Source organism: Gekko japonicus, unplaced genomic scaffold, assembly GCF_001447785.1.
Source record: "Gekko japonicus isolate JY-2015 unplaced genomic scaffold, Gekko_japonicus_V1.1 scaffold792, whole genome shotgun sequence".
NCBI lineage: Eukaryota > Metazoa > Chordata > Lepidosauria > Squamata > Gekkonidae > Gekko > Gekko japonicus.
The window spans coordinates 55,015-73,553 of NW_015160233.1; the positions used below are offsets into that span (position 1 = coordinate 55,015).

Below are 18,539 nucleotides of genomic sequence, written 5' to 3' on the forward strand. Positions count from 1 at the left end.
TACTCAAATACTGCATTTGATAGGGGGGGGGGGGTTTCTGGAAGGTGTTCCAAAGCTGGAGAAAGTGAAAAGAGGAAAAAGATTAAACTCAATCAGAAGACCATGGAAAAATGAGCACTGATGAGCTGGAAATAATTGGCAGCCACAGAGTTCCCTCATTGTTCTTGATCTGTTATGGGTTGTTGTCTAAGTACAGTTTTTATGACCTTCAGTCTTCCATCCCAGAGAGCAGCTAGCATCAATTGAGCAGCCTGTGTATGCAGAGGAGTAGCCATTGTATTTACCCTTAGGTAGCCATGAGTTGCCATTTCCAGTAATATGGTAATTCCTGTATGGCCCTCCAGCTGCCGCTGCTTTGGAATTCTCAAATATGTTTATGTTGCAGCTGAGCCCAGAGAATGCTGAGGAATATATTGAGTACCTGCACTCCATTGACCGGCTGGATGAGGCTGCTGTCCGCCTTGCTGCTGTAGTTAATAATGAATGCTTTCTCTCTAAGGAGGGGAAATCCAACTATCAGGTGAGGTTCCTGGGGAATCCACCCAGTTCTATCCTGCAAAATGGTACAGAGGCTCTGTCTCCTATTCTTCATCTAAACATGACTTCTGCAGAATCTGTGCACTTGTCAATTTTTTTGCTTCCCAGTGGCTTCTGGATGTCACTGATATCTTTGCACTCTCTATTGCAGCTGTGGCATGAGCTGTGTGACCTCATCTCGCAGAATCCGGACAAGGTCAAGTCTCTTGACGTGGGGGCCATTATCCGGGGTGGCCTGACCCGCTTCACAGACCAGCTGGGCAAGCTGTGGTGTTCCCTGGCAGACTATTACATCCGCAGTGGGCATTTTGAGAAGGTAGGCACATGGGGTACAAACGGTTATATGCCAGGTCTCGGCTGAAGCGAAGTCCCAGTGACAAATTCACAAAAGCCCAGGTGGTAAAGAGAGCAGAGTTTAAGTCCTTGAACAATCTCCTTTAACTCCTGAGACATCTGCTCTGATCAAGAGTTTATGGGGGAAATTGCAGATATGCAACTACCTTCAGCCCTCTGACAAAGCAATTGGAAACAGGATGTGTGGCTTATGGTGTGTACCTTCATGCCATGTGTTGCTTGTGGTGTGTACTTTCATCCCATTTACTGGGCCACTCAGTAAATAGGTTTTGCAGGGTTTTGTACTGATGCAACAAAATTAAAACCTGTTTGACTAAGTGTCTGTCTTTCTCCGCATGCATGTGCATTATGGGAAGTGAAGCTTTGCTCAAACTATTTAACTTCTCTTTGTTTCCATTCTTGGTTTTCTTCTGCCCACCTACACTTTTAAAACTGCTTTATTGATTTTCATAGTTCTCAAGGAACAAACAGTAGACAAAATAATTCCCAGAGTCCACTCCAACCCACAAAATCAAAAGGAAGTGAAGAGGTGTAGAAGGTTGCCAAAGAGAGGCAGCCAGATAAAGAGAATAAAAAGCTAGTGAGCTAAGAGGAGACAAAGACTGAGGAAAGGCATTGGCAAGAGTGGAACTCTTCATTGCGTAGTAGATGAGGGTATATTGCTACTCAAAGACATATATTGTGTCAGTGTGGATGTCAGGGTCTCAGAGCATCCCTCTTGCTTTATGCCTTCATTTTCCTTTAGCACAGAAATCAAGCATGTCATACTGTAAATTCATCACCTGAGTCCTTGCACTTTTCTGAGCCTGCATAATTTTTCAGATTAAAGTCATCACTTGGGCAAACTCTTTTTAGTGTCCTGCTGTGCAGACAGTATTCCCAAAGTATACAAGGGCTTCTTAATTATGGGCTTCTGAGTCAAGAAGCTGCCACAGAGAAGCATAACAGCAGCTCTTTGTGCTGCTTTCAAGCACTGCTCAAGGGGCGGGAGAGTTACTCTCCCACTTTTCTGTGATGTTTGGTCAGCATTTGTCTTCTCTGCTGATTTCCCATAGATAAAAATCTTAGTGCTTTCTTGGCATGATTGTGTAACAGTGTACACTCTACTCTCTGGGCCACCACACTTTTTTTATTCCTGGTTTTTTTCTTGGATGGTGCTGAAGTCAAAAGGAGATAGATGGGAAACATGACATGTGGACACACATGACTATTCAGGCTAAGCTGTCTGGTTAGTCTGAATTTTAACTCCCCCTCAAACTGAGACCCTGTTTTAGCAAACGTGCTTTGGATTTGATTGGAGGCTTTAGTTGATGATTTGCAGTGCTCTGAACATGGCTTTTAAATGGATAAGCTGCCAGCCATTATAATGCAATTATCACTTCAGGCTGAGTTATAGGTTGCTGTTTAACAGCTACTGTTTCTTAGTACAGAATGTTCATTACTTGTTCCAAACAGACTCTCCCTCATGTTGCCATCCCAGTGGTGACTGCCTGTTCGGCACCTTGCATAAAGGCAAGAGCACAGAGGTGGCTTGTGCCGTCTTGAAAGACAAGCTCCTTTGAAAGATGTCACACTCGTGGGAGCTGACGAGTGGCTGGTGGTTAGAAGAGAGGCCACCTTGCCTCTCTTTGTGGACTGGAGCAGTTACCAGTGATCCCTTTGTCCCTGTCTGTCTTAGGCTCGAGATGTGTATGAAGAAGCAATACAGACAGTGATGACGGTGCGAGATTTCACTCAGGTGTTTGACAGCTATGCCCAGTTCGAAGAGAGTATGATCGCCGCTAAGATGGAGACACAGTCTGAGATGGGCCGTGAGGAGGAAGGTAACAGCTGCACAGCCGGTGGAAAGCAAGCTCTGCTCCTGCCATGTAGGAGGAGGCTTTGCCAGACAGCATCAGGGGAAGCATACTGCAGGGTTTCCATAAAACTTTTAAGGTGTGGCAGATTTTGCTCACTGCAGTTTTGACTCTGGCGAAGCCTTATGTTAACAGGGAACTTCTGTTCTGCTATTCTTTTGCCTTTTCTGCTGGTTGTGGGCACCACGAGCCCTAATTTCCTTCCTCCTATTTGAGTGCTTGGAGCTTGGCTAAATAATCACTAGAATTTATAGGTACAAAGATGTCCTCTGAGTTAATAACTGGTTGCTTTCCTACACTGTCTCTTGCCTGCTCTTCTTCTTGATGGGGACATAGATGATGTGGACTTGGAACTGCGCCTGGCTCGTTTTGAGCAGCTGATCACACGCCGGCCCCTGCTTCTCAACAGTGTCTTGCTGCGCCAGAATCCTCACAACGTTCATGAGTGGCACAAGCGGGTGAAGCTGTATGAAGGCAAACCCCGAGAGGTAGGAAAGCATCAAATCAGCACAGCCATTGCTGGCTTGAGAGGCCAGCCAAGGCAGCAGATTATACACATGACATTCCTTTTTAATAAATGCTGGAATACGGTATCAAATGTGGAATGTTGAAGTTCAGTGTTATGAGCTCTCTCCCAGGAGTTGCTGCCTCCCCACTGGTCCCAGACCTGTGGAGATAGTTAATTCTTTAGTGTGTGCTTGGAAAACATCAGACAGTTGTCCTGGGATTCCTCTTTATATTTCTGTGTCTGAGAAGCTGAATGCTTCTGTCTGTTAATAGGAACCCAGCCATTACATTTTATTTCGAATCTGCGCAGCTAGACACAGGGGTGTTGATGGATTACTGTTCTTATTAGTCCAGTGAATCTGAACTGAAAATGTGATGTGAAGAGACTAGCTGAGGGGTACAGACACCCAGCTTCATACTGAGAAAGGAAAGAGCCTTCCAATACCTTCTCTAATTCTTCTGATTATCCTTTCCAGATCATCAACACTTACACAGAAGCTGTGCAGACTGTTGATCCTTTTAAAGCCACTGGAAAGACTCAGACCCTGTGGGTTGCTTTTGCCAAGTTCTACGAAGTTAATGGGCAAATAGAAGATGTAAGTGACGCACTGTTGTAGGAAGCAAATGCTGCCTTACCTGTATTCTTAGAAATGTTTGCTCCTTCACTTTGCTGCTGCCTAGATTGAGAGTGTAATCAGCCAAAAATACAAAAGCAACCTTGAAGACTGTAAACAGAATCTGTTTTTTACAAAAATATGTATAGTGATATTATATAAACTAACATGCAAACTACAAAGTGTGTTATTACTTTAAAAGACATACAGAATACAAGTGGGAAATAAACCCTGCCAATAATAATAAACCAAGCCAATAAACCTCTTAGGCTGAAAGAACAAGAAGAAGCATTCTCTGCAACAGCCGAAGACAAGTCCCTTGGAGCATGAAGATGTCAAAGTTTGTAATACATGACTGCCCTGTTTCGAATCGATATCTTTATCAAGCTGTTAGTCTTCATAAGGCTTGTGGGACTTCCACTAACAATAAGAATGAATTGCTAGAACAGCTGCAGAAGACAAGGTTTCAAAACAAAATTATGCTCCTGTATAAACACTATATAGATGACGTTTTCGTTCTATTTAAAGAGGTTAGTAAGATCAATGATTTGGTCAGTTGGCTTAATAGTTTGCACAATAATATTAAGTTTACCTGTAATTTTGATTGCTTTTTTGGACATGGTGGTCTTTAAAACCACTCGGAACACTTTAGTTAGTGGAAGTCCCACAAGCCTTATGAAAACTGACAGCTTGATAAAGATATTGATTCGAAACAGGTCGGTCATGTATTACAAACCTTGACGCCTTCATGCTCCAAGGGACTTGTCTTCAGCTGTTGCAGAGAATGCTTCTTCTTGTTCTTTCAGCCTAAGAGGTTTATTGGCTTGGTTTATTATTATTGGCAGGGTTTATTTCCCACTTGTATTCTGTATGTCTTTTAAAGCGTCTTTTAATGTAATAACACACTTGTAGTTGCATGTTGGCTTATATACTATCACCAGGGGTCTTGTAGAAAAAGAGCTGCCGGAGCTCATTAGCATAACTCATTAGCATAACTTATTTGCATATGCCACGCCCCCTGACATCACCGGAAGTGACAGAAGGCCACACCCCCTGACATCACCGGAAGTGTGTCAGAAGGCCCGGCTACTTACCCTCCTGCTTCATCCTCATTCCCAAACGGAATGAGGATCGAAGCAGAGGGCGGGGTAAAGAAGGGGCGGGGCTTCACCACGTGACCGCCCCACCTTTCCCGCTTGTATTTTGTATGTCTTTTAATGTAACAACACACTTGTAGTTGCATGTTAGCTTATATACTATCACTATAAATATTTTTGTAAAAAACAGATTTTGTTTACATTCTTGAAGGTTGCTGTTGTATTTTCGGCATTTATATTGTTGGCAACTTCTCCTTGCTAGAATGAGAGTGAGCAGGACTTTGGCTGGGAGATCGCCAGCTGCTTTTGAAGTAGGTTCGAAAGATTTCTGATGCTCCTCAGCCAATTCTGATTGGTTGCCTGCACCATTTTCATTCCCTCTCACACCCGTACTTGAGTCTGCCCCCCTGCCACATATCCTCTTTGCTGCCCTGCTTTCCTCCTCCAGCCATGTCCTCTTCCTAGGATTCAACAGCTGTGGAGCCTCTCTCTACCCAAGGAGAAAAGCTCCCAATCTACCTTTTAGCTTTTCTCTAGCCACTGCCTCCAGGAGCAGATCAACTGTTCAGTTGCAATGAGGCAGCAACCCATGTTTTCTATGCTTTGAGAAAACCAGGGCTGATTTTTTTTCTGGAGGAAAAGCACTGTGGGGCTGCTGTTTGGTACAAAAAACCCCAAATTCCTGCTTGGCGGCTTGAGAGAGGACGACTAGTGGGGGGGAAGTGTATTTTTATGAAACCCTTTTGGATGAAATGAGTGGGAAAATGAGTGGATTTTTGTGTAGACTTCAGTGGAATATGTGCTTGCTTACTCATCTCAAGGGCTGCCCTTGAAGGTGCTTCAGAGATTTCAGGTTGTCCAGAATGCAGCTGCCAGGCTTCTGACTGGAACAGCTTGGTCTTTATATATACAGCCTGTCTTGAAACAACTGCTTTGGCTGCCAGTTGGTTTCCAGGTCAACTTCAAGGTACACTAAATGGTCTGGGACCATCATACCTGAGGGACCACCTCACCCTTTACAGCCCCCCTCAGCAGCTGCATTCATTACTGTCAGCTAGCTGCCATGTTTTGCTTGCTCCCTTCTCTGACCCTGGCACTACGGCGCATGCCTCCTAGCTTGCTCGCTGCTCTGCCCGCTTGCCGTAAACAGCGATAGGGAGACCGTGAGAACCAGTGCTGCCAGACTGAGTTATCTGTCTGACCTTGTGACGGGGGGGCATATTTCGGCTCTCATGGGGCACTGAGACTCTCCCGCTTATTATGTAACCTCCCGCTGGGAGAATTCCCACGCGTGCGCTTGGATTTCATTTGCCTCATCCTGCTATATGTAGGGATGCTTCCGCCCCATCGTCATTCCTAACAATATACCTGTGGACATGGTAACAGACCTGTAGTCTAATAAAGCATAACGCTTCCCTGGAAACGTGTGTGGAGATTTACTTGCTGTTGAACCTGGCAATTACCTTGCGGCCTACTGGTGCTACCAGGCCCTCAGGTTGCATGTTTGGCATCCCATCCTGGTGAAATGCCCTCTCAGATGAGACCCGGGCCCTGAGGGACCTCCCTAGACTCTGCAGGGCCTGTAAGGCTGAGCTTTTCTGTCTGGCCTTCTTCAGTTAAGTGTATTTTTAGGACTTAATGCTGGCTCCACCGCTATCAGTTGTAAATTATTTTGTTTTACTATAGTTATTACCTCTGTTTTTATACTACTATGAACTGCTCTGAGCCCCACTTTGTGGGAGAGGGGCAGTATATAAATTGAAATAATAAAATAAAATCTCCCACCTTTGCAGTCACTGGGGATATTTTGGGTGGGTGGGTGTGTATAGGGGTTTTTGCTTTTCATCACTTCTAGTTAACCAGTCTGGCTGCTCTTTAGTGCTGGCCAAATAAAGTTGTAGACAAATAAAAACTTGTTCACCTTCTACTGAATCTTTTTAAAAATCTTTGTCATTTTCAACAAAGTAAAAGGCTGATGGATTGAACTCATAGCAGTATCTAGTCTTTAACAGTCAGTGTCACAGTAACTCTGCTGGATTTTTAGGACTTAATGCTGGATCCACCGCTATCAGTTGTAAATTATTTGCTTTTTATACTCTGTATTTTATACTGTTTTACTATAGTTATTACCTCTGTTTTTATACTACTGTGAACTGCTCTGAGCCCCACTTTGTGGGGGAGGGGCAGTATATAAATTGAAATAATAAAATAAAATCTCTGGCCAAATAAAGTTGTAGACAAATAAAAACTTGTTCACCTTCTACTGAATCTTTTTTAAAAATCCTTGTAATTTTCAACTAAGTAAAAGGCTGATGGATTGAACTCATAGCAGTATCTAGTCTTTAACAGTCAGTGTCACAGTAACTCTGCTGGGCCTGCTGTGCATACAGATCCTTAGGAATAAACCCCCCTGAAGTCAGCGTAGCCAATTTCTGAGTCTGGTTTTCTTACTGAGGTAGAAAGGCTAAGGACATGCTTGTACATTGTCTGCAATGTTCTGCATACTTCTTCCCTGACTTATGGGCATGCTTTCTGTTTCTGAGCCTCAGTGTTTTCTTAGCTGTAAAATGGGATTTTTCTGCTTGCATTTTTGTGCTTTACCAGTTTCTGTTTCTTAAACATTTCTGATTTTTTGAAAAAAACCTGCCAGGGAGCCAATAGCAGGCCTTGAACTAATTATGTATAAAACATCTGTATTAATTGGTTTCTTGTAACCATCACCCACCTACCCCATTTTGGGGTGGAGGTTGGTGTTAGACTCTGTTATAACCCAGGTGTAAAGTCTCTCTGCCGTTCATGCCTGTATATGGCTAGGGTGGTGATTAGCCCTTCCTGGTGTCTAGCCCCACCTTTGAGTTATCATTTTCTCTTTGGCTTCTGTTGATGATCCTAGGGGTCCCAGTAAAAAAAAAAAAAGCCAGGCTAGATCACTAAATGCTGGGGTCTGCCTGCATCCACATGATGATAAACTCCCTGGAGGTTATAGGGCTGCAGGGGTTCTGGTGGCATAGCATTACCCAAAAAAACTGAGGGCATAACCTGCCACGCACGCTGCGGCCAAGCCAGAGAATAGATGCTGAAGTTGGTAGCCCCTTCCGGGCTAGATCGCCCTTCATTTTACCTTGCTTTCCTTGCCCCAGGCCCGGACCATTTTTGAAAAAGCCAGCAAGGTGAATTTCAAGCAAGTGGATGAGCTGGCCAGCGTGTGGTGTGAGTATGGTGAGATGGAGCTACGACATGAGGACTATGACCAGGCTCTGCGCATTCTGCGGGTGAGGCAAATTGGGGATCGTTTAGAGAGTGGTGGTTGGGAAGGGGGAAACCAAGGTTATTCTTTAAGGTGATGGATGGATGGCCTTGTGGTCAAAACACAGGAATTCTTTTTTTTCCCCCATCTGTATTTTTCGAGTGGGAACTGCTGGCTGGGGTTCCCTTTTATTCCACAACCAGAATAGCCTACATCATGGTTATAAATAAATGCTAGAAGCCGACACTCCAGAGCTTCTGTAACTCAGAAGATTAGGGAAGACCACCTTCCTGTATGGCTCTGTGCAGACTAAAAGTGGCTGGATGTTTCTGTGGTCACTCAGACACAGAGTTGCATTGCAACACACACACACACAATTTATGTCTCTGTTCTCTTCCCAAGCTGCAGCAATGCTGGAGGGAATGAACGATGACTTTCCCATTGATACCAGCGGGTCTAAAAGAAGCAAGAAAGAGCCTACATCATGGTGCAGTGGTTAAGAATGTTAGACTAGTATCTGGAAGACCCAGGTTCGAATCCCCACTTTTCCCATGGAAGCTTGCTGGGTGACCTTGGGCCAGTCACACACATTCAGCCTAACCTACCTCACAGGGTTGTTGTGAGGGTAAAATGAGGAAGAGGAGGAGAATGGTGTAAGCTGCTTTGGGGACCCATTGTGGAGAAAGCAGGGTATAAATGAATTAAATAAATAAACTCAGTGTAGTAGGAGGGCCTGTGGGCTCATTGGGACTCATGCCTGCAAGAGGCAGCAAAGCAAGATTTGCTTGCATTCTGCTTTCTCCAGTTGTGCCAGCCTTATGCATGGCCTTTGACTGGAAGCAAGTATTTACATGAGCCCAGTTTTAATCTCCAGGGCTCCTTGGCAGTCTGTCATCTCACCACTGTGGGATCCGTCTCCTGTGCATTCACCAGTTGTTATCTCTTGCCTCTGCAGAAAGCCACAGCTATCCCGGCTAAGAAGGCAGAGTATTTTGATTCCTCAGAACCTGTGCAGAACCGTGTGTACAAGTCCCTCAAAGTTTGGTCCATGCTGGCTGATCTGGAGGAGAGTCTGGGGACCTTCAAGGTAAGTGGCTCTTCTTTGCTCCTGTTCTCCCACCCCCACCTCCAGTGCCCATTTTGCCTAGAGAGGGAAAAAAATGCCAGGATCCCTAGTTGGAACATCTGCAGTGCCCCCACCTCAGGCAGATGGTTAAAAGGTCCCTGGAAGAGGGGGGGGGGCTTTCTTTTCATTATCTTTGTCACTATAGCCACAAAGACTGGTCTAATGATAAAAGCTGATTGAATAATCCCCTTCTACCCCTAAGTGTCTGAAAACCTTCTGAGGAAGTAAGCACTGGGCAATAAAGGTCTCCTAGCTGAGAGACAGAATAAGGGTCAACATCTGGGAATTAGACTAAAGACAAATTAGAAATCCAGCCCCAGTTTAGCAGGCAAAAGGATTAAGCACTGGGAAAATCTGTCCTGTCAGTGAATGACTTTTACTGTTTAAGGCCTCCCAAGTGTCTTTTCGGTCAGGCAGAAGTGAGTTGATTTTGAATTCAGAAAATATTTCTTGACTTTTGCTTGAAGCCAAATCTAGATATTCTCTTCTGGGTCATCCAAAGTAAAAGACTTCTGCTGTTTCTGTCAGGATCAGACCCTTGACCTGGGGATTGAATGCCTTTGTACCTTGATCAATAACTGTAACTTGCTGCCCTGCGTTGCTAATGCCCACTTTTACTTTTGTAAACCCCGCTCGCTTTGCATATCTGCTGGCTCTGCTTATTACCTTATTGGTCCTCCCTGACATTCCTAAGGGGGGTGGTGAGTGTGAGAACGAATGTATGGTGTTGAGTAGAGGCGCTGCTTGTAACTTTCCCACATGGTTCACAGGTCCAGCTGTGGCCTTGGGAGACAGGAGTCTTGAGATGCAGTTAGTTGGGTCATATATTCTCTCATGACCTGTAGTAGCCTGAGTAAGCGTGACGTATGTCTGATGGGCGGAACCCGTTCCCCGCTATCCATCCCTGGGCTATTGATCGTTAGTTCTGGCAAAGGTGTTCACCTGACCAGAAGCCATATCTTACCAATAAACCTGAACAAGGACTATTGTGTACAGAGGGGTTACTCCAGGACCCGACAGTTTCCTTGACACTAAGCCATTCTGCAGGCTGCTCCCCTCCAATTCACTTTCACACCTGTAGCTGTGAAATAATCCCATGAAAAGGCACTAAGGCTGCAGCAAGGCTGCTGTAGCAGAGCCATTGGCTCATGGTGTTTGAAGTGCTCCATCACTTTGGGAGTTTGCTCCATAGAACTGGCCTCCATTTTATCAAGCTGGTCTAATTCAGTGGCATGCTTCTCTACTGCCTGGGTCAGCCTTCCACAACTCAGATATACCTCTGGCTCCCAGTCCCATCATCTGAATCTTTGCTTACAGAATACCAGGTTTTTTGGTGCAGACGCACATGTTGTTCTAAATAAATTTAGATGCTTTATAATTGAACTATAATACCTTGTCACCAATATGTATGCATATGCTCATACTTACCTTATATCCATAATGTTATATCTTGCTGCTCAAATTTGTTTACTTCTGTGTTTTGTAATTTGTTTATAAAATTTTTTTAAAAAATTATTAGGTCTCTGGACTTCCTCTTCTATCTCCTGATGTTTTTGCTTTGTATTCATTTTCGTCACTGTCTGTGAAAGCCACCCTTTCATCTGTTAGCATACTTCTACATCTTTTCCCAGTGCTTCCATTCGTCCTTTCTGCTCCCAAGTGCTCTCCCAATCTAACTGGAGTCCATGGAGGGCCCTTTGTCTCTAGACTAAAGCCCTGGTTATCTTTCTAGATTGACCAGCTGTGGATAGCAGACTTGCAAGCTATGCTGCAAAAGGCATACTTTACTGACAACAGAGACACAGGCATACATTTATGTATTTCCTTCTTGCTGATCTCCTTGCGCTTTGTCTGGGTGTTGTTGGGGGAAGGAGTAGGGACTGAAAGCTGTACTTGAGCTTCTGTTAGTTATAAGCGGGGCCACTAAAAATAACATTTCTCTGTCTTGCCACCCCCAGTCTACTAAAGCTGTGTATGACCGCATTTTGGACCTGCGCATCGCCACCCCTCAAATCATCATTAACTATGGTCTGTTCCTGGAAGAGCACAATTACTTTGAAGAGAGCTTCAAGGTGAGCTGGCCCTGTTGATACCTCCTTGTAGAGCCCATCTAACCAGTCTGGGTGCCAGTAGGTGTTGAAGGCTACCTCATCCAGAAGAAGATGGGACCTTTGCTCCAGACAGCTAGACCAGAGGTGTCAAACATACGGCCTGCAGGGCAGATCTGGCCCCTGCAGGCCTGGATCCAGTCCACGAGCAACTGGCTCCCTCCTGCTTCCTTCTTTGGGGCTGCTGCTGCTGTATTGCAGCTCACTTTTGCCCAACTCCCTCTGCTGCTTTCTTCTAAGCCAAGCCTCCCTTCCCTCCATTGGCTGAGAGCTCCCCCTTTGGGAGGAAGAGAGGGGGAGGCAAAGAAAGAGCTCCACCCAAGAGAAAGAGCAAAGTGAGTCTTATGGTTCCTTTAGAACAAGCAACATTTTATTTCAGATATAAGCTTTCCTACACTTCTTTAGAGGGAGGGAGGGTGGGAGGGCAGATGGATTCTTCTGACAAGTACAATGTTCTGCTATTTTCTTTGAGACTTGATATCTCACTGTCTCTCTCTCACATGCGTATGTGTGTTAAAAAGAAGGGTCACGTTGTGATAAGGAATTAAAAGGAAATTGTTTTGGCTTATTCTGAATTTTTTTTTAGATTAAATTTCTTTGTGCCTATCTGGGATTTTCTTTCAAAAAGACCCTGAATTAGATCACTTGGACTGGCTGCCATTGTTTAATAATGGAAGTAGATGGCTAAGTATTTAAAAATACATCTGTGGTTCCATATGTTCAAGTTCAACATGTCTCCATTTCTCCCCTCCCATTTTGCTGGCTGCCTTTCTTCACTCCCCCTTTGCTTTCATCACTAGTACTTGGGTGAATTTTGCCCAGTCTGAAATCAACACATTATTTTCACTCCAGTTTAAACAGATGAAGGGAAAAAAAGAAACCTAACAGTTTAGATTGCAAACTTTATTAGTGGAAAGGAGCAAGAGTCTAGTGGCACTTAGCAAAATTTGGGGCAGGGCATGAGCTTTTGTGAGTCATTGCTCACTTCTTCAGATACAGCTAGAATGTGAGTCTATTGGTCCTTAAATCTTGGAGAGCAGAGTGATTTCAGATGCCAAAAGATAATAGCAGGCATTGGTAATGAGACAAGAAAGCAAGGTCTCAGTTGAGCCCTGGAAGATGCACTGAGCTTCATTATCAGTTGCAATTCAGCAGTCTCTCTTTCTAATTTCCCTTTGAAATTCCTTTTTAAGAAAACTGCTACTCTTAGGTCAGCAATGTCCTGGTTTTTGAATGTTGTGGTTTCTAACATCAGACTTGTCCATTTATTCTTTGCATCCTTCTGGACTGAATCCTCGTGGACCGAATTGAGACCTAGGTTTCCTGTCTCATTACCATCCATACCTACTACCCTTCTGCATATCACACCTCATCCAATCAAGCCTGCAATTCACCTGCAATTGCCATTCGGCATCTGAAATCACCTTTATAAAGTTTTTATCTCTGGTACCTCATGTTAATGTTTTATGGTATGCATGGCCAGCCTGATAAAGTAACATTTATGTTAGATCTGGCCCTCGTAACAAACACCTCTGAGCTAGACTGTGCTGAGACAGTGCCTCCCTATGCAGGAAGAGGGAGCTGTGCAGAACACTTGGCCTGAAGAATGAATAAAATCCACTTTGGATTACAGTTTGAGTGATACTGAAAACTGTAGAAGCAGGGATAAGTTGATGGGCTATACTATAGAAGCTAGAGGCTGGAAAGGGTTCAGCAAACAGTTGAGGAGGAAGATAGCTCATTAGCAGAGAAGATGTTCTGCATACAGAAGCTCCCAAGTTTGTTTCCTTGGCATCTTCAGTTCAAAAGATGCTTGGGTTGCCAGACTGGGAAAAGACCTCTTTCTGCTGGAGAAGGGCTGCTAGTTGGTCTATGTGCATTGATGGTTTAATTCTTTGTTTGGGCAAGCAGAGTGGGTTGGTCTTCTCTTTCTCTTGAAAAGTTAAAGAAAACTCTGAACGTTTCCACCGTCTGTTCTCTGTGGCAGGCATATGAGAGGGGCATCTCCTTGTTCAAGTGGCCAAATGTGTATGACATCTGGAACACCTACCTAACCAAGTTCATTGACCGCTATGGTGGCAAGAAGCTGGAGCGTGCTCGGGACCTCTTTGAACAGGCACTGGATGGCTGTCCTCAGAAATATGCTAAGAGTATGTGATATTATGGTATCTTGCAGTAGGCAGAGACACGTGAGTGCGATTTGGCAAGAAAAGCAAGTTCCACTAACCTGGGAATTTGGGTAATATGGAAAATTACCAGGCCCAAGAGGCAGGACCAACAGTGTTTCTTTTGTTGGTACTCTAGATGCCAGCCACGGAGGGTCTGGGTCCAGTGGCATATCATCCTTGAGGACTGTTTCATGGGGGAGGGAATTGTGGAGTAGGGCAACTCTCAGAATTCAAACATCTTTTCCCTGTGGCACAAAAAGCACCATCCAGAGTCAGTTCTGTCTCCACTGAGGTGTTTTTGTCACTCTGGAACTGGCACAGTAGGCCCCAGAAGACCAAAGGCCTTGGTGAGAAGTTTTGACACAAAGATAGAAGGGGGCAGAATCTAGCTCTAACTTCCTGTCTCTTCACAGCTATCTACCTGTTGTACGCCAAGTTGGAGGAAGAGTATGGGCTGGCACGTCATGCCATGGCAGTGTATGAGAGAGCCACTCAGGCTGTGCAGCCCTCAGAACAGTATGATATGTACAACATCTACATCAAGAGGGCGGCTGAAATCTATGGGGTCACACACACTCGTAGCATCTATGAGAAGGCCATTGAGGTCAGTTTCTTCTCCATCAGCAGTCATGAGTACAGGTCTTTATGCGCTCAGCCCAAGGTTAGGTTGCCCGACTTTAATTTGCAAGGGATGGTGTTTGCTATTTAGGGGCTGAATAGAATTTAATTCTTACAGTACATTTCTGGTGTCCATTTGCAGGTTCTGTCAGATGAGCATGCCCGGGAAATGTGCCTCCGGTTTGCAGACATGGAGTGCAAGCTTGGCGAAATAGACCGAGCTCGTGCGATCTACTCATACTGCTCACAGATATGTGATCCCCGAGTAAGTCCCCTCCCCTCCCCACACACATTCAGATTAGTCAGGTACATGGCTGGGAAGTCCTCCTGTTTCCTTGCAGAGAGGAGTACAAATTCTTCCTGTTATGTGAGAGGGTTTATAAAATACTAGCTTCCCATTGAGCACAAAAACATCTTTTTTTGGCAGCAACAATATGCTTTGTGATGGCAAAAATGATACAAAGACCCTCAAAGAGGGAGAGGGCTGTGGATCTAAAACCATCCCACTTCTTTGTCAATGGATCTGTGTCACACCAGTATTGCAGAGTCACTAAGCAAATGTTTCATGCTTCAGTGGGCAAGGCTGCCTGGAAATCAGCTGTGCAGAACTTGGCGCTTCAACTGTTGGAAGAAGATGCTGTCTCTGAGCAAAGCTAGATGCAAATAGCCTCAGTCCTAATCCCATCTATGCTTGGCCAGAGCTGGGCCTGGAATAGGCATGCGTAGCAGATGCTGCCACTAAGACAGGTTCACCTTCCTTCAGCTACTGAAACCCCCAAAAGCTGATGTTTTTGGCACCTGCCTTTGCATTGTCTGCACTGCTTCTCGAGCTCCACAAGGAATTCTGACCAGGGCAAGGTTAGAAGATGGGAATAGACTCTCCTGGGCTTGGCACGTGGTTTGGAAAAGGCCGAGCACTTAACACAAGTATGTTTGGAAACTTCTGGACACTATTGTCCTGCCTGACGTTATGCCATGTTTGTTAATGTTCTTGACATCAATAATAAGTGCCTGTTATTTCAAAGTGAAATACCTCACTCAGGATGGTAAGCAAATAGCTTATGAAACAGTTGTATACAAAAAGACTGTGAGTAGAACACATGCTAAACTGAGCATAGCTTAATTTGGAACAAAATAACCCCCCTCCCATTTGCTCTCTTTACTCTCCTGCCATCAGATGTTGTTTTCACAGTTTTCTGAGGGGAGAGGCTCCAGTTGACAGACTATCAAACCACCATCTCCCTATTTTTCCTCTTCAGACCACTGCCAACTTCTGGCAGACATGGAAGGAGTTTGAAATCCGGCATGGGAATGAAGACACTATAAGAGAAATGCTGCGCATTAAACGAAGTGTGCAGGCTACCTACAATACCCAAGTCAACTTTATGGCTTCCCAGATGTTGAAGGTTTACAGCAATGCTACCGGCACTGGTGAGGCTTGGCCCTTGAGATGGGGCAGTGCTAATTCCACCTCCTATTCAGCTCTGCTCTCTTTCTGTATCTGCTCCCACTCTCATTCATGCTTGTCTTCTTGTTTCAGTATCTGACTTAGCACCTGGACAGAGCGGCATGGATGACATGAAGTTGTTGGAACAGCGAGCAGAGCAGCTTGCAGTTGAAGCAGAGCGAGATCAGCCTCGAGCTAAGGAGAAGATCCTGTTTGTCAGGTACGGGTGGTACAGCCCAAAATGATTTGCTTCTTTCCTGTATGGATTTGGTGATTTCAGGGGGTGGAGCAAGAGCTGAGCCCTGAATTCCATTTTGAGCAGACTAGAAGGAAATGGGATACTGTAGACACTGCTGATGCTTCCATGAGAAACCTGGTACCTCCTCAAAAAGTTTGCTTCCTAATGTGGGGATATGCACTGAATTGTGCAGGTAAAAGTATTTGTGGTCACAGGTTTGAGAGAGATCCTTGGAGGATGGTGGCACTGGGGCTATTTAGAAACCTTTCTTTGTATTTAGTGTGCAACGCAGCCCTGAACCTTTCCAAGCATTATCTTTATGGTTACAGGAAAAACTTAGGACATTTGGTTTTTTAATGCACTCATGTTCTGGCTGTAGTTCAAAAAGGTAGTGGGCTTGAGCTGGTCCCAACAGGCTCTTTTGACAATTAGCATCTTAAAGGAGACTGAAGCGGCTTTTACGTCAACTGCCAATGTTGTCCGTTAAGAGCGGGGCGCCTTGCAGGGGCCTCTTAAATGCTGTTCTCTGCTACCCCCTAGAGTGCTTACCCAAACTTGTCAAATTTTATAATGTTTGTTACAGTGGCGTTATGGCCAGTGAGCTGTAGAGGTTTTGATTCAGCTTTTAATTTGCTTTGCCGATTTTTAAAAACAATGCTTTGGCAACAGCTGCCACCACAACTCTGCATGACTGAAGGTAAGCTGTGTGAAAGCAAGTAGATATTTTAAAACAGTATGTTCATTTAAAAAGGCAACCTGTCAAGCAGAATTTCTGCCTGAAGTGTTGGAAGAGTTACTAGTAGTTCATAGACAACCTTTTAGTGTGCAACACAGCCCTGAACCTTTCCAAGCATTATGTTTATGGTTACAGGAAAAACTTAGGACACTTGTTTTTTTAATCCACTCATGTTCTGGCTGTAGTTCAAAAAGGTAGTGGGCTTGAGCTGGTCCCAACAGGCTCTTTTGACAATTAGCATCTTAAAGGAGACTGAAGCAGCTTTTACGTCAACTGCCAATGTTGTCCGTTAAGAGCGGGGCGCCTTGCAGGGGCCTCTTAAATGCTGTTCTCTGCTACCCCCTAGAGTGCTTACCCAAACTTGTCAAATTTTATAATGTTTGTTACAGTGGCGTTATGGCCAGTGAGCTGTAGAGGTTTTGATTCAGCTTTTAATTTGCTTTGCCGATTTTTAAAAACAATGCTTTGGCAACAGCTGCCACCACAACTCTGCATGACTGAAGGTAAGCTGTGTGAAAGCAAGTAGATATTTTAAAACAGTATGTTCATTTAAAAAGGCAACCTGTCAAGCAGAATTTCTGCCTGAAGTGTTGGAAGAGTTACTAGTAGTTCATAGACAACCATACTCCCTAATATGTAGAGGTTGTGCCCACGGGGTGTAGCAGAAAGGTAGCTTGGCGCTCAGGAGTCTGTGCAAGAGGAGGAAGTGCATTTTGTAAGGGGTCAGATTGAGAACAAGATGTAGTCGGGCTGTCTTGTGCTTCAACATTGTCTCTCCTTGCTCATTTCTAGGAGTGATGCTTCCCGTAGTGAGTTGGCTGAACTCTCCCGGCAGGCCAACCCTGATGAGATAGATATAGACATGGATGAAGATGGCAATGAGAGTGAGGATAATGAACCTGATGGTAAGAGAGAATGGCTGTAGGGGTTTGTCACTTTTTTTACTGTACAGGTTTGGTGATCAGTAAGTGACCATCATGGCAGACTGAGAACTTCAACCCAGTCATGTCCTGTGCCTACTGCACTCCATAAGTTCTAACATGGCTTGTTCTGTACTCTGCACTGACTGGCCCCGTCTTTTCTTTGGCAGAGGTTCAGCTGGAGCAGCAGAGTGTCCCTTCCGCTGTGTTTGGAGGCCTTAAGGATGACTGAACTGGGCTCTGCAAAAGCAACTGCTTCTTCCAGATCACTTTTCCTCATCATTTACTTTCGACTCTTTTTTGCTGTACTCTTTTGTCAGTCTGGCAAGTTACTATTTATAAAATAATGTGTCTAATGGCTGCTGGTGGTACTTTTGTGCACAAACCATCATTGAGTTTCATTCCTAAACTATATCATAACTCTTCCTTCCAACCTGTGACGGCTGTAGCTCAGCTTCACCAGTAAAGGAAACTGAACCTTTGAGCACATGAAGTGTCCTATAGTAGCATGGGTTTCTTTTTCTTTACCACTTCTACAGTATAAAAAATAGAGCAGAAAGGGGTTGCCCGATTCTATTAAACCTTCTCAATTAGATTCTGGGCCAACTGACTTCATAACATAGCTGCAGGAGGTATGACTAAGATGACATTTAAGGGTAATGAGCATCACTTAAAAGGCATACTCAGCTCCAGAGCTTAACTCGTAGTAACATGGATCTGCTGCCCCTACAGCACCTAGCCTTCCTCCTCTGGCAATTACTCCTGATCTTGTTTCCCAACATCATCCCAATGGATGAGTGGGTAAGGGCTGCTATGACTCCATGTGCAGAGTGATGGAAGAGTATCATACATATCTTTACTTCACCCAAACAGGTAATTAGAGTACCTATTAGCCCATTACCACTACACTCAGACATAGGAATTTCAGGAAGCTGGCATTTTAGCAGAGATGTAACAAAGTCAGTG

The 18,539-nt window shown here is 44.6% G+C and overlaps 1 protein-coding gene across 1 annotated transcript in view; it reads left to right on the forward strand.

Moving 5' to 3' along the window:
- The window catches only part of XAB2 (XPA binding protein 2), a 30,370-nt gene extending 12,013 nt beyond the window's left edge, over positions 1 to 18,357 (forward strand). The window contains exons 5-19 of the mRNA XM_015412585.1: positions 386 to 520; positions 689 to 853; positions 2,570 to 2,714; positions 3,084 to 3,235; positions 3,731 to 3,850; positions 8,106 to 8,237; positions 9,168 to 9,299; positions 11,297 to 11,410; positions 13,434 to 13,596; positions 14,028 to 14,218; positions 14,375 to 14,497; positions 15,492 to 15,663; positions 15,773 to 15,899; positions 17,446 to 17,558; positions 17,744 to 18,357. Of these exons, the coding sequence (XP_015268071.1) occupies positions 386 to 520; positions 689 to 853; positions 2,570 to 2,714; positions 3,084 to 3,235; positions 3,731 to 3,850; positions 8,106 to 8,237; positions 9,168 to 9,299; positions 11,297 to 11,410; positions 13,434 to 13,596; positions 14,028 to 14,218; positions 14,375 to 14,497; positions 15,492 to 15,663; positions 15,773 to 15,899; positions 17,446 to 17,558; positions 17,744 to 17,805 (2,046 nt within the window). The 3' untranslated portion in view covers positions 17,806 to 18,357. The remainder of the gene's footprint in view (positions 1 to 385; positions 521 to 688; positions 854 to 2,569; positions 2,715 to 3,083; positions 3,236 to 3,730; positions 3,851 to 8,105; positions 8,238 to 9,167; positions 9,300 to 11,296; positions 11,411 to 13,433; positions 13,597 to 14,027; positions 14,219 to 14,374; positions 14,498 to 15,491; positions 15,664 to 15,772; positions 15,900 to 17,445; positions 17,559 to 17,743) is intronic.
- The last annotated feature ends 182 nt before the right edge of the window (positions 18,358 to 18,539 follow it).